This window comes from Chelonus insularis, unplaced genomic scaffold (genome assembly GCF_013357705.1).
Source record: "Chelonus insularis isolate UGA/USDA-ARS -01 unplaced genomic scaffold, ASM1335770v1 scaffold_303_pilon, whole genome shotgun sequence".
In the NCBI taxonomy this organism is placed as follows: domain Eukaryota; kingdom Metazoa; phylum Arthropoda; class Insecta; order Hymenoptera; family Braconidae; genus Chelonus; species Chelonus insularis.
The window spans coordinates 208,485-222,317 of NW_023276792.1; the positions used below are offsets into that span (position 1 = coordinate 208,485).

The 13,833-nt window shown below is 31.1% G+C and overlaps 4 protein-coding genes across 4 annotated transcripts; 1 reads left to right on the forward strand and 3 right to left on the reverse strand.

The window, feature by feature from the left end:
* Window positions 1-2,869: 2,869 nt before the first annotated feature.
* On the reverse strand, window positions 2,870-3,637 carry Osi12 (DUF1676 domain-containing protein Osi12). The gene has a single exon (XM_035093905.1). The coding sequence runs from the start codon at window positions 3,635-3,637 to the stop codon at window positions 2,870-2,872; it is 768 nt and encodes a 255-aa protein (XP_034949796.1).
* Window positions 3,638-8,193: 4,556 nt separating this feature from the next.
* On the forward strand, window positions 8,194-9,281 carry LOC118073547 (uncharacterized). The gene is made up of 3 exons (XM_035094115.1): window positions 8,194-8,476; window positions 8,726-8,905; window positions 9,148-9,281. The coding sequence occupies exons 1-3, from the start codon at window positions 8,194-8,196 to the stop codon at window positions 9,279-9,281; spliced, it is 597 nt and encodes a 198-aa protein (XP_034950006.1).
* A 708-nt stretch (window positions 9,282-9,989) lies between these two features.
* Window positions 9,990-10,799, reverse strand: LOC118073416 (uncharacterized). Its single transcript, XM_035093906.1, has 3 exons — window positions 10,451-10,799; window positions 10,306-10,371; window positions 9,990-10,213 (listed from the first exon to the last, which is right to left on the reverse strand). The coding sequence occupies exons 1-3, from the start codon at window positions 10,797-10,799 to the stop codon at window positions 9,990-9,992; spliced, it is 639 nt and encodes a 212-aa protein (XP_034949797.1).
* Window positions 10,800-12,411: 1,612 nt separating this feature from the next.
* On the reverse strand, window positions 12,412-13,678 carry Osi10a (Osiris 10a). The gene is made up of 2 exons (XM_035093907.1): window positions 13,186-13,678; window positions 12,412-12,860 (listed from the first exon to the last, which is right to left on the reverse strand). Exons 1-2 carry the CDS (start codon window positions 13,676-13,678, stop codon window positions 12,412-12,414), a joined length of 942 nt encoding a protein of 313 aa, XP_034949798.1.
* Window positions 13,679-13,833: the final 155 nt, after the last annotated feature.

The window sequence follows — 13,833 nt, forward strand, 5'->3', positions numbered from 1 at the left end:
TTAATCTATAGATATAATAAAACCACCATTTCATCTTTTATACTTATAAGATTTTTTATTTTTTAGAAAAAAATAGATACGCAATTGTTATCAAAAAAAAAAAAAATTCAATAGTAATTTATTTTTTGGATCTTTAATAAAACAAATCAGCATTTATTGAGATTTTGAAAAAATTATTTCCTACCAAAAAAAAATACTAATTTTCGTAAGAATCATACATAAAAAATTTTTGGATCTGAATTTCATACAATTAATGTATGATTTCGATAAGAAAAACTCAATGTATCTGTAACACTTTTTTGAAAGTATTTTAATTGAAAGATGTTTGAGAAACACTCAAAATCTGAGTTGATTATCTAATTTAATATTAATCATACACAATTCAGACTAAAAAAGTTGTCCATGTTTTATTTTCACACTTTTCGGATCTAATTCATAGATTCTTGTAAAATTTTTTTAAGAATCAGCATTAATTTTTTTTATTAGGATTTCTCTAAAATTAGAAATCAATTTCCTTCGGGCAGTTATCAATTAATTTTGATGTTGTCTTTAATTTTCCTCTACTTTTCAATATCAGTAGAAGCCAAAGTAATAATCAAATGCTTACGACTTTTTATCAAACATGGTGTGCCATAAATCAATTTCAGTTGACAAGGTATTGATTGTCCTGAATACTCAACCGCTGTGACTTCTCACGGAAAAAGTCGGCTTCAATTTGTCATCACATAGTTTATAAATTATTCAAATCTTGTGAAAAGATTGTGGAATCATCTACAGATATAATTTCAATAGTTTTCTCTGCAGTTTTCTTGATGTTTTAAGATGAGTATTCAAAATATTGTTGAAATAGTAAATGATCATATTCTACTGACATACACATTACCTTTAATAGCCCCTGTGAAATGACCGCATCTGTGCTATCATAGTACTTACGACACACATATCTTACCGAGCTTATTTTTTACAGACTACCAATTTTCTTCGCAACTGAAGCGTATCACGTCGTAAAGTTGTTGATTCCTTCATGTCTTCCATTGCAAATCGTGATCGGATGAGTTAGTTCTCGCTCGTTCGTTGCTCTGTTCGTTTCCCTCCTCACTTAGAATATTATTAACATCATAAAGAGATTCTCCGGGTTAAAAAAATAAACATTGATACTATTACCAAAGAACTCCATCTTAAAATTATCATACTATTATCATCATTTAAATTTTCTAAACAATCACTTTCAAACGTCATTCGGACGTTTTCAAATTATTCCTCATTGAACAAATAAAAAAGTACTAGTGTGACAAATGTATTTTGTGGTGAGAAATAATGTATTTTTTATCACTGTCAATTATAAATGACACAGATGATTTTTATCAATCCAGGAGATAAAAAACATTGATAAAATAATGCTGTGTTAAGCATGCTAAGTTTTTTAAGTGTGTAAAAAAATTATTTAACTATAACTATGACATCACAAGTGATTCTAGTCATAATTATATTAGCATTGAGCTATTATACAAGTGCCGAAAACATTGAAAATAAAATAACAAAAAAAATAGACGATGTTGAATCCAAAAAAATACATCATATGGCAAATGTTCAATTATCAGTCGTCAGACGTCCATCAAAAACACCTGCTAAATATTCTACCAAAATTTCACGACCATTAAACCTCAGTACTTCCAGTCGAAGACCAGTTGGTAAAGTGACTCTAAAGCCTAATAAAAGTTCAGAATTGTTAAACTATAAGCTTCAGAATGTCCATACTGCTTTAGGAGAAGTTAAAATGAAAGGTTTTTATTTAAAAATTTTTTCCATTCATTAAATTTAATGATTGAAGTTATTTTATAAGAAAACTTTATTTCTAGATCGTCCTCGGAAGCAGAAGAAACATAAGATGAATCGAACTTTGATGGCCCTTTTGTTGGCATATAAATTAAAATTTGCAACATTGATTCCTTCAATAGTCTTAGGACTTTTTCTTCTTCTTGGAACCACAGCATTAGCAGGGTTTTTCTTTGCTCTCTTTGCCGCCATACTTGGACTGAAAGGTCACTAAGAAAAAAACATAACTTACATTTACACGTGTTAACACCATAAACAAACCTCAAAATGAAGAAGAGAAGGAATAGGAAAAATGATCATAAAAAATTCAGGTTTCTGTTATTATATGTATACTGAAACAATTTATTATCTTGACGACTTGCGTCTGATTACATAAAAATATAAATAAATAAATATAATTGAAATAATTAAGGTAATAAATTAATTATTAACAACAACTAAAGCTTTCTTGTTTGTTTATCAGGAAAAGACTGCATAAATTTGAATACTGATTGCTCATCTTTTTCCTTCCTCCGGTATTCTAATTCACCTTAGTAGAAGAAGTTATAAAAGTCAACTGTACCATCGAGCAACAGCTGCGCACAAGTATGCCGCATGTCTCGCTTGACATATAATGATTAGTCATACGATCAACGGAATATTGACGGACATCCGTTCTTTTCGCCGGTAAATCTAAATGTGCGTGTTAATCTTGCTCTACAAAAATGTCCTTTTCTTCCGTCTCAATCATTTTATTTTCTCCTTAATTTACCGCGCAACTGTTGCAGACATTCTACGCCAACTTTCCTATGTTCTAGGGTTAGTTTTAATTAATCTTTATTGTTATTGATTAAAACTTGTTAATGTGAAAAACTCATTTCTGTTTAAGCACTTGAAATTCTTTCAAAATCACAGTAATTTAATCTTTTTCAATTGAGATTCATTTTTCATGCTACAAATCTTCATGATGTAATTAATTATCCAATGAATGAATCTATCGAGAGAAATTAAGTTGTTTTGCGCTTTTTCAGGTTCTTTAGGATATAAAAACCTATTATTGAGGTTTTTGTGCACTGTAAGCAAGGTTTTGAGCAATTTTCTGGTTCGATTCAGTAGTTTCAAGGTTGGTGATGTCTTTTAAACTCCGATCCCAGCCTCCGCCTCCACCGCTGCTTTGCCATCCACCATGAGAACTGCCATGATCTTGCTTCTGACTCAAGAGTTTCTTCAATCCAATAATCATTGATAGAACCAAAGCAATTTTACTGATGATTAGAGCCTTTCCTGCCAGCAGGAATAAAACTCCCATTGCAATTGGGATTAATGCTGCCATTTTCATTGCCATTCCCATCATCATCATCCCCATCATCTTCTTCATTTTCCCACGACCCTCTTCCATGCTTCTTTTAAGTTCACCAGGTGTTGTTTTTGGTAAACTAATCTTAACATTAAATCCATTCATTAAATTGGCAACTCTATCGAACAAAATATCATTTAATATTTCGTCCCTTGATGCACCAGCTCGTCCAAGACTTTCCACATCATTTGGATAATTGATTGAAGTGTTATTAATGCTGTCAGGTACTTTAACTAACTCCAGATTATCAGATATAGGAAGATTATCAATTCTTCCAAGTCTTTCAAAGAATGTTATAGCTTTTTTCTTCAAGCATGGTGATAATCCACCACTACGCAGTTGACATTCTTCATAAACTCGATATAAAGATCTATAGCCTCTATCGAAGAAATTTTCTTCATTTGAAGCTTCTGTTGTTGCACTGATGATTAGGAAAGTTGTCACACACTTAACGTAGAAATTCATTTTTAATATGCTTTGGATTTATCCCTTCGTCGTTGACGAAAATGAACAAAGCACAAGTTTATCAAATAGTTCACTATTTCTTGGTAGCACTTCTACCTAAACAATTCGCAAGCTGTTAACTGGCAATGGGACGATGTTCTCCAGCTCCTATATACTCTTCTGTTTCTAGAAGGATGAAGGAAGTGAGGAAGAGGGACGCATCTTCCCACGTGAACATTGAAGTTTGTAGCAGTTTGCAACACATGGAGATGGTATCCAAGATTCGCATAGGTATTCTGTCGGCGAATCAACAGCTGCTAGGTTTTGTTGAATCATGCAAGAGAAGATTTAATACAGTGTAGATAAACAGAGAAAGAGAATCCATGTTGGAGTATGTGACCTTTCTGACACAAAGACCTACTCGAGCTGTATCTTCTTATTCTTGGTGGAAAGGAGAAATGACAATGCATAAAAATAAAGGGACCTTCACGACAGGTAGATAAGCATAGAAATGGTACCTTAGAAACCACCAATTGAATCACGACTCAGTTAAACGATGCATCCATCCAACCATCCATTCGCCAATCCTATTGGTTAAAAGTCTTGGCATGGTGACCCTTATGACCTTTGGGCTACACAGAATGAGAAACTAGACCACTCGATCTAACGAAGAAGCTACAAGGTCTTCACTAGTTACAATACTAGTGACAGCAAACGTGGGTGAAATTGCTTGCGGGTTGGTACTTTCCTACATACAAGAGATAGTTATTATGCATGAAGAAGAAATTCCTCAAGGTTTAGTTCATTTTAATAATTTCTTTATATTAGCTGATTTAGCTATCATGATAGGTATTTGTGACAACGGGACATGTTGGGTCTCATTTTAAGATTATATTCTCACTATGGTGTTAATTTATTTACACTGTCAAGTTAAGCTGGGAATATTGATTAGTTACGGACATTATACGTCGATTGAAACGATCGTAATCGACAAACTGCTACTTTGATCATTTATTTAAATGAAAAATACAAACTAGAGTTTTTAATTACACACATTACTCCAACTTATTCATCATCAAAAATAACATGCTTTATAACAATATTTTTTTACGGTTCTTCAGCCTGAAACATGTCTGGTAGATCAATGCATTAATTTTTTTTTAAAATACTTTTTTCTTTCACGTAGTTAATTATAGTTTATATTATTAAGGAATTTTAGAAGAAACTATACTTCATGATGATATCTAATAAATTTAGTATACTTTCTGAAACCGTTGAACACGTAAGGAGCATCATAAACAAGCACGAATGGTACAGAAGAGATCAAATACAAAGAAAACATAGCATCAGATGTATAGATATAACAACGTTATCATGAGACCTTCATCCCAAGTAAAGCACCTCACATAAACAGATACACTCACACTACACGATTGAGGTTGAGCGCATCGTTAATGCGACACAGGCATAAAAGTAATGTACATAAGCAGCCAATAACCAACATGTTGCCAACAAGCAACCCTGTGCTCTCCTCACCTACTTTGCGATTATCCCATGGCGGATGAAATCAAGCCAGCGGTAACCATTAACACCGTGCTACTTCCGGAAGGCGCGAGTAAACGAGCAACTCAAACAATCACCCATGATTTTCTCACAAATTACGCCTAATTTCAGAGAATCTGTTTTAACCAGTTATGTGCCTTGAGGACTTTCAGAATTACCTCGTGAGAAAATAAGCTTTTAAATAGTAATTATCACAAAAGAAATCGAAGGTACAGGTCAGGATTTTTTTAACTGAATTCATTTATGCGTCAGTCAAAAGAATAACGGGGTTTCTAAAGCAACCTTTATCTTATTTTGTAGAATAATAAAAATTAATTTTTGGGGACATGACAAATTAGCAATTAAATCACCAGGAAGTCTCTGCCAAATATTATGTTAAAACAATGGCAAGATGGAAATCTTATGACTGAAATAATTAATCATAATGATAATTATAATGCTTATTTAACTTATTCTGTACATATAATATTATTTAATTAAATAAACCTTTTTTCATTATTTAATATGTTAGTAGGCACTTCTAAGTTTTTCTCTTGAAAAATAGTAGGGCAAAAGTTGAACTCTGTAGCAATTCAAGATGAATCATTTTATTTCTATTATTACACTGCAAATGTGAGATCAATCTAATTATAATATACTGTGTATTCACAGTATTATTAAATTATTTAATATCGTAATACGTCAGCTAACGAACTGTTAGCAAGGTCAATAGCACAAAGTTTTTTTATCCACCAATTATCATACACTTTTCATTTATGGTATTAAATATATGTGAAGTGATGTAGTGGTAAACGGTTAAATGATTGATTGCTTTGCAATTACTTATTAGTATATGAAGATATTTATCTGCGTTTTAAAAGTCACCAAATAGTGTAAATATTTTTTTTTTGTAGTTCATTGTTGAAAATATTTATATAATTTTGGTATGGTTTTCAAGATTAATAACTGAAATAATCATTGGAATAAATCGATAATAAACTGGTGATAAAACATTCATCAAACATTAACTTTATTTAGTTATTTGAATAATAAGCTTTTATAACTGTTGTGGTATCAGATCTCATTAATTCCCTCCTGTGCTAACATCAAAGATGTCTCATTCTCAGTATTACTCATTAGAAGTTTTTGTGTTTGCGAATAATTAGTCCTTAATTATACCACATCTATTTATGCGGGTGTAATGTAACAGTTTATAAATGCATAAATTAAAATAAATTAGTATGTAATTATTTCGCGACAAATTAATACATTTCTGCTATTATATTTATTAAAATCTATCTCTGTTTTGCAATAGTTGAATATTAATTTGTTAAATGATGAATAGTTAGATGAAATAAAATATAGTCATCTGTTAATTATGTATCAATTAAAAACTATATAGAAATTATAATTTTTATTCAATTATATATTGTAATTTGTTTATTTGATGTAACATAACTATTGCATGGTTACTTCGAATCCAAATGTTTAAAAACTAAGCATTAAAATATTAACACAATAAACAAATTATAGCAGTTTTGTAAATGAATTTTTAACGTTTTTTATCGTTTACCAAAATGCTATAGCTTGTTTATGGTGTTCAACGTTGTAAACAATTAGGTGTTTATTTATTAAGCACTTTGAACGTTTCATTACTAAAAATTTGAATCTTCGTGAATTTTGCAGCGATTACTTAAAATATAATAATGAATAGAAATTTAAATAAATATTTCTTTGGATTTACATTTACTTCATTATCTATTGTATTTTATTCATACAATCATTACAATTTATTGTACTACTAAATTTCGTAATTATTCACATCAATATGCAATTTTTGATTTGTCAATTTATAAATAGATGAAAAAACAATTCAATAAATCTTTTAACGAGAAAAAATTAATGATGTGAAATTTTAATTATAAAAATGAGAGCTTTCATCTATTACTATAAATGAATAGTTTATTATAAAATAATCTTCTAAACCACAAGATTATATACAAGTAGTATTTGGTTTAACACAAATATCATAGGTGATCCTACTTTCTTTTAAAATAAGCATTTCTGCTCTAAAAAAATAAAATGACACTTGAAAATGTCTAATATGAAATTTTAGTTATTGTAGCATCTTTAAAGTAAAAAAAAGAAACATTTGTCACGCAATATATTTCAATCTCCATACTACAATTCAATGAAATCTACTAATATTAGTCATAATGTATGTCTATAACAGTAACACCAATTCTCTACACTCAATTCATAATTTACTGTAACTATGTTTCTTGTATCACTGTTTTTGTTGATTTTCCTATCTCACAAAACCAATCAGAAATATTCTTGATCGCCCTCCTGGCACACAAAACAAATGTGGAAAATATCCGATAGTCTTTTTAGACCCCATTATCTACTTTCCGCACTTGTAGTGTCAATCTTGTGGGAGGATACAAGTAACTTCCACTCTTGGTTAAATTGTATAGTAACACATTGTCACTTTAAGTGAAAATTAAAAGAGCCGGAAGTCGTATCCTTTACATTGATTATCATCCAATTGAATAACAGTTAGATTCTTCATTGTTTTCAGATCAATTTCTAAGGTGCTTTTAGTTGGAAAAACTATATAATAAAAAATAAAACATTAGAAGTAATTCACTAATTAATATTCTACCTAATAATTCACTTAATCGTTTCGTTGATTCACACGGTTAGTCGTTATCTGGAACAAAGCGTTTTTAATATCGTTCTCGTTAAAACATGATAAAGAAATCAAAGCCTACGAAATGAGGCATCTATGGAGGAAGGAGGAAATGTGTACAAACATGGGTATTAAATAAACTAATACACATACATTTAAACACGTGTATCCTATAGAATCATGCGAAATGGTCAGCAAAGTAATAATTATATGTGTAATGCATCCATAGTTGCATTCACGCTCTGTATGCCGTAACGAGAGTTCCCAAGCCAGGAGCTAATTGCTCCACACTCTTTATAAAAATGAATCGCAGAGGATAACATCCAGTCAGTGCCTATCAAATATGCTTCGACAGTTGATTATACTCGGAACTCTTGTCCTCGCAGTAGGACTTGACGTTTGTTTTGGAGAACCTATCAATCGGCAACATCGAAGTTTCGTTATTAACGACAATGCAGTGACTATCGATTGCGCAGGAAGTCGTGCTGACTCTCCAGAGTGTCATTCTGTCTCATTAAAACAGAATAAAACGGCATCTGCTACTGTGAAGAAGTATGGAGATGTTGAAGAAGAAGAGAAATCGTGGAGTATTGCAGATTGGTTTGAAGATCGTGCAGTTGATGAAGGTAGGAAATCTTGCTGACTATCTAGGATGATCGAACAAGATAAATAACCAAAGGCAATTGTAGGTGAATGCCAGAGTGAAAGCTTTTGAATCTTTTTCAAGTGATCGGATCCAATAATTGCAAATAATTTTTATCTTCTTTATCATTCTAGATCATTTTTTTTTCTCCGAAACAGTTCTATTGCCTTGGTATCAATTTTATATAGTACTTTTTTTTAAAGTCTACTGAAAAACTGATTATTTTTTACAGCTCGAGGAAAGAAAGGTGGTAAAAAAGGAAAGGGTTATGTCATACTGCTAGCTGGAGCTATGAAAGCTATGCTATTGTATGCGATGATCCATGCAGTAGCTTTGCTTGCTGGAAAGGCACTTGTCGTTGCTAAAGTAGCTTTAGCAATCGCTGGAACACTAGCACTCAAAAAAGCTTTAGGTAAAAAATCTGAAGAAAGTACACATATATATAGTGATTAGAAAAATTAAGATTGATTTTACAAAAAAGTATTATTTATTTAACTTTGTTTGAAAGACTGTTTGAAAAATGATTGTTCAATAATTTATTTAATTAATAAATAATATAATTGTTATCGTTAACAGTGTTTTGAATAATTTTTTAGATTAATTCAACGAAAAATTGTACATGTTATGGTTTTTTTTATTGGTATTTATTTTCAGAACATTCGGATAAAACTTCGTTTGAAATTGTCAAACATCCTCAACATAGTTTTGTCCAGACACATAGTTCAAGTGTTGATTATGATCATGGTGGTGGTTATGAGGGGCATCGAAGAAAACGATTCACACGATGAAATTCACCTCTTCCCAATTTTTTATAATCATTGTATCATAATCACCAATTTAATATTTATTTATATTTATATTCTTACTTTTGTTTATAAAATAAAGAAATTTGATATTGCCTTCATAATTTTTTTACTTTTATTTTTTTATGTAAAGTTTTTTTCGTTAATATAATTATACGAAAAGAAACATCCCTGTTGTAAAATACTCATTTTATTTATGATGTAAATAATAATAATAATTTATATTATAACTGCTATAAATATTTAGCAATTGATGATCCTTATTTCGACCCCGATGCACCTTTGAAGATACATAATTGTATTGAACTTCCTGATTCAACTGTCAATCTAACCTGGTAACCTTTATCCCAATGCATTCATGTATCATACCTTGGTATAAACCTTAGTAACGTGTACTCAGTAGAAAAACGAGAAGTGATTTGAGAGATTCTTAATTAAACAGAGGAATCTGAAGAGGAAGGATAATTGACTTCTTAGAAAAATTATTATGGGAATAATTCAAGAACTGACATGTACTCTCAGTGAAGAATGTTTAGGAAAAATGGTTTTGTAATTATTTAATAGCCAGTAAGATTTATCAAATTTTAAATAATTATTTCAAAAATATAAATAAATACATAAATAAATATATAACAAAGATTCATTGAGCTTTTTTTGTGTTACAAAACATTAAGCTTTATTTTCCACTAGTCTTCATGTTGCTGGTTTTAATGATCTCTGCCATCCACCATAACCACCTCCATATCCTCCATGAGGATCTGATGCTGTTGCATAAATTACTTCATGACCTCCTCCACCACTTGAAACCAATTTCTTTAATCCAATAATTGCACTGAGTACTAGGGCTATTTTAGCTGTTAAAAGAGCTGTTCCTGCCAGAAAGGCTATTTTTCCAAAAGCAAGTTGAGCCATGACTCCTAAAGATTAATCAATAAAATAAATTTATTATTCTGTTAACATGATTAACTTGGATATATTTGATTATATTTAGAATAATTTATAGTTTTACCTGCCATAGCAAGACCACCAATCATCATTGCTCCTCCATAGCCTCCTTTGTCTTTCTTTTTACGCCCTTAATAAAATCACCAAAAATCATACTAAAATATTTCGTACTAAAAATAATAAAATAAAAGCCATTTAATAAAGATTACCTTGAATAGCATCACCAGGAATAGTTAATTTAATGCTTCGAGAGGACAAAAAATCATTAAACTTTTGATCTAATTTCTCATCTAAACTCAAGGCTGTATTGTTTTTATCATTGTCAATATTTAAAGATTTACTTTCAATCACAGCTTTATCCTTAGCAATAGACACGTAATCATTGATAACAAAAACAGAATCATCCTTGATAGCTCGATCTAAGACATCAATTGCCTTTTGTTTGAGGCAATCGAATGTGTTTTTTTCTTTGGTACATCTTTCAAAAAACTTTATATAATCCGCTTGATTGCCAGCCACAAACAAGACCAGGTAGATGCTCACTAATTTTAAAATCATCCCTCTTTGTTAGTTTACACCACTGCCTGGTATCCCGATCAAGAGTTCGCGTTAACTAAGCATACCACGCTCGTTTCCACAGTCTTTTATACCTGATATTAGCCAAGGTGTTTTTTCCACCACCTTTCTTGTCGATGGCAATGAAACAATGCGGTTTAGCGCGTCTGATGACGATGTCGGCCCTGTTTAAGTTTTTCTCCGGGTACACGCGCTGTTTAACGCCCCGGCAAGAACACATCTGAACCAAAACAATGTCGTACAGACTTTCGAGCAAGTATCCCTCTGACCCCCTTGCTAAACGATCCTCGAATGTTGCCTCATTCGCGCGGTCTACAAGTGATCGTTTTTGGAACACCATGAGGAAGTCGAGCGAATCCAAGTGGTAGTATCTTAATGATGTTTGCATGTCATTAATGTTTATTGCATTTACACTCATTGATGCCAATTGTGAAAATTATTACTAGAACTGTACTTTTATGATCAGTTCTGAGACTTACACCAATCAATAGCTACTACATGATTATGTACTTGTAGTGTTGCTTGGAATGAACCACTTCCTGGATACAATTGCCTTAGGTGTGAGTAACACAACTATTTGCTGGACAGGCGACTGTGTATGTAGAACAGTTAGATGACCGGAAGAAGCTGCTTGAGCGAAAGCAGGATCTTTTCAATCTAAATCGCGAGTTCAAGGATGCTGGAGCGTGAAATCGACAGTGAAGAGAATGTTTATTCCTGAAGAATTCCTAGGGAAGTAATAATATCAATAAATTTATTAGATATTTCACTTTTTTGCTCATCAAGCAAAGTTACTCATGATGTGGTGAATTGATTCAAACTGGTTATTAGCCCAATTTCCGCACGACATCTTTTTTTATTATTAAGCTTTTAAATTTCTCGAAACATTTCTATTAAATTATACATTTAAACGTTGTTTAATATTTAGGGTACAGTGTACAATAAAATTTTTAGAGTCGAAAGATCATTCTAGACACGTGAAGAATGTAAAAATAAGCAGAGAAACTATCATCTAAATTTATCAACTTTTTCCATAAGAGGATCAACTTTATAAGCTTGAAGACTTATTCCATGATATATACAATAATTTATATTAGATCTAATTGCTTATCATGTAATTAAATGAAAATTCTTTTATCTACAAATGTTTTAATTTAATAAAATGAATGAACCATTAATTCTAAATCAATTAGCCCCCCTCGAATTACTCTTTAAATGCTGGGAATGGATATATTTCATAAAACAGTTGATCATAAAAAAATTGTTAAAATAAAATATTCATGTGAAATTTGAATGAAATATTAATCTCAACAAAGATTCATTTGCTGCAGCAATTATTATTCATCTAATTATATAAAGAAAGGATTTATGGAAATAATTATTTCATTCGAATTCAGGTTAATTGCAACAATTTCTTATAATGCATTCAATTCTTTGTATTCCTTATAGGTATGATATTTTTCTATTTATTCATTCAATTATTCAGTAAAAAAAATATACCATTATTTTCGTATCTGTATAATTATTTAAAAATTATTTATATCTACAATAAACATAGTCAACAGTTACTTTAGTATAAAAATTTACAAATATGTTAGTCTCGACTCCAAACAAAATTTTTACTGTTCTTATGACTATTTTCCTCTTTCTTTCCATCACTAGAATCATAAACATCAACAATTTCTCTGATAACGTGCTGATTATATACTCCTATATCTTTTGCAATATTCCTGTAAGGTCTATAAGGATGATGATGCTCATGAATAGCATTGTAATCATGTCCATAGTGATGGTTGAATCCATAATCATTGAATCCATGAGAAAATCCTGGTGGTATGCCTTGAGGAATTCCTCCATAGTTAGGTGAAGAAATGAATGCATTCCACCCAAGAAGACCACTGAGTAATAAAGCAATTTTAGTGAGAAACAATGCTTTTTTTGTTATCACCAACAATACTCCAAAGACTAAAGGGATAAGGGAAGACAAGCTGAATTTAAGTCCAAGAAGAAAAGGGAGCACCAAGTTCTTGACAAGCATTCTTCCTGGAAGAAAAAAAAATAATTGATAAAGACAAAAAGAACAAGTCAATGGCCTTGACTTTGCTGCCAGCTTGTGTTAAACTCTCCAAGTTTTTAGACCTTGAACTCTTTGGAAGATATCAAGGTGTTTAACTTCCATAGTATCGACTGAGCTAGACGTTTCAAAATTCTTCCTGTAGATGAGGTTGAGTAAAAAATGAGAAAGCAGTTTTTTTTTATTGATTTAATAATTGTTTAATAATTAATTTTTTTCTTAGCAAAAAAATTCACTAACTAATTTCTGAATAAAAAAATATTTATTTCTTTAATAAATTGATGTATTTCTTACCAGGTCCTAATTGTCTATTTGTGAATGTAGGATTTCGTTCATCAACAATAAACTCCAACATTCCATTGCCATTCAATGCAGGACCAACTCTCATTTGTAAACCAGGATATAAATTACTGAGGTCCCATTTTAAGTTCCTTCTCTCCATTAATCGTGCTGCCGCTTTGATGACATTTTTAAAATCTTTTGGATCATAGTCAAGATCTAGTAAATCACGAGCTTGGGTCTCCGACCTTTCCAACTTGACCTCACCAAAGTCTAAACTATCTTTCTCATTCATTGATCTTAAAATAGTTAAACTGCCTTCATTAACACACTCAAAAGTCTCATGAACTTTTTTAGCAAGACACTGAGCAAATGCTTCAGAGAAACTAATAACATTTTCTTCGTCAGATTGATTAAATGTTTTATTTTTATCGTTAAATTCCATTATCACTGCAATTCCTGTTGATATGCAAATAAGTAAAAGAAAATCTCGAAAATAATGTCTCATATTTATTTACGAGATTAGAAAAGTCTTGTCGATTGTTAAATTCATACTAGCAACCCTCGAGCTTGAACAAGATACCTATATAGCCTCGGTTTTTACACACGAGAGAACAATCGGTTTCACTTGGAAGATCTTTTATCATCGGCGAAAGTAACATA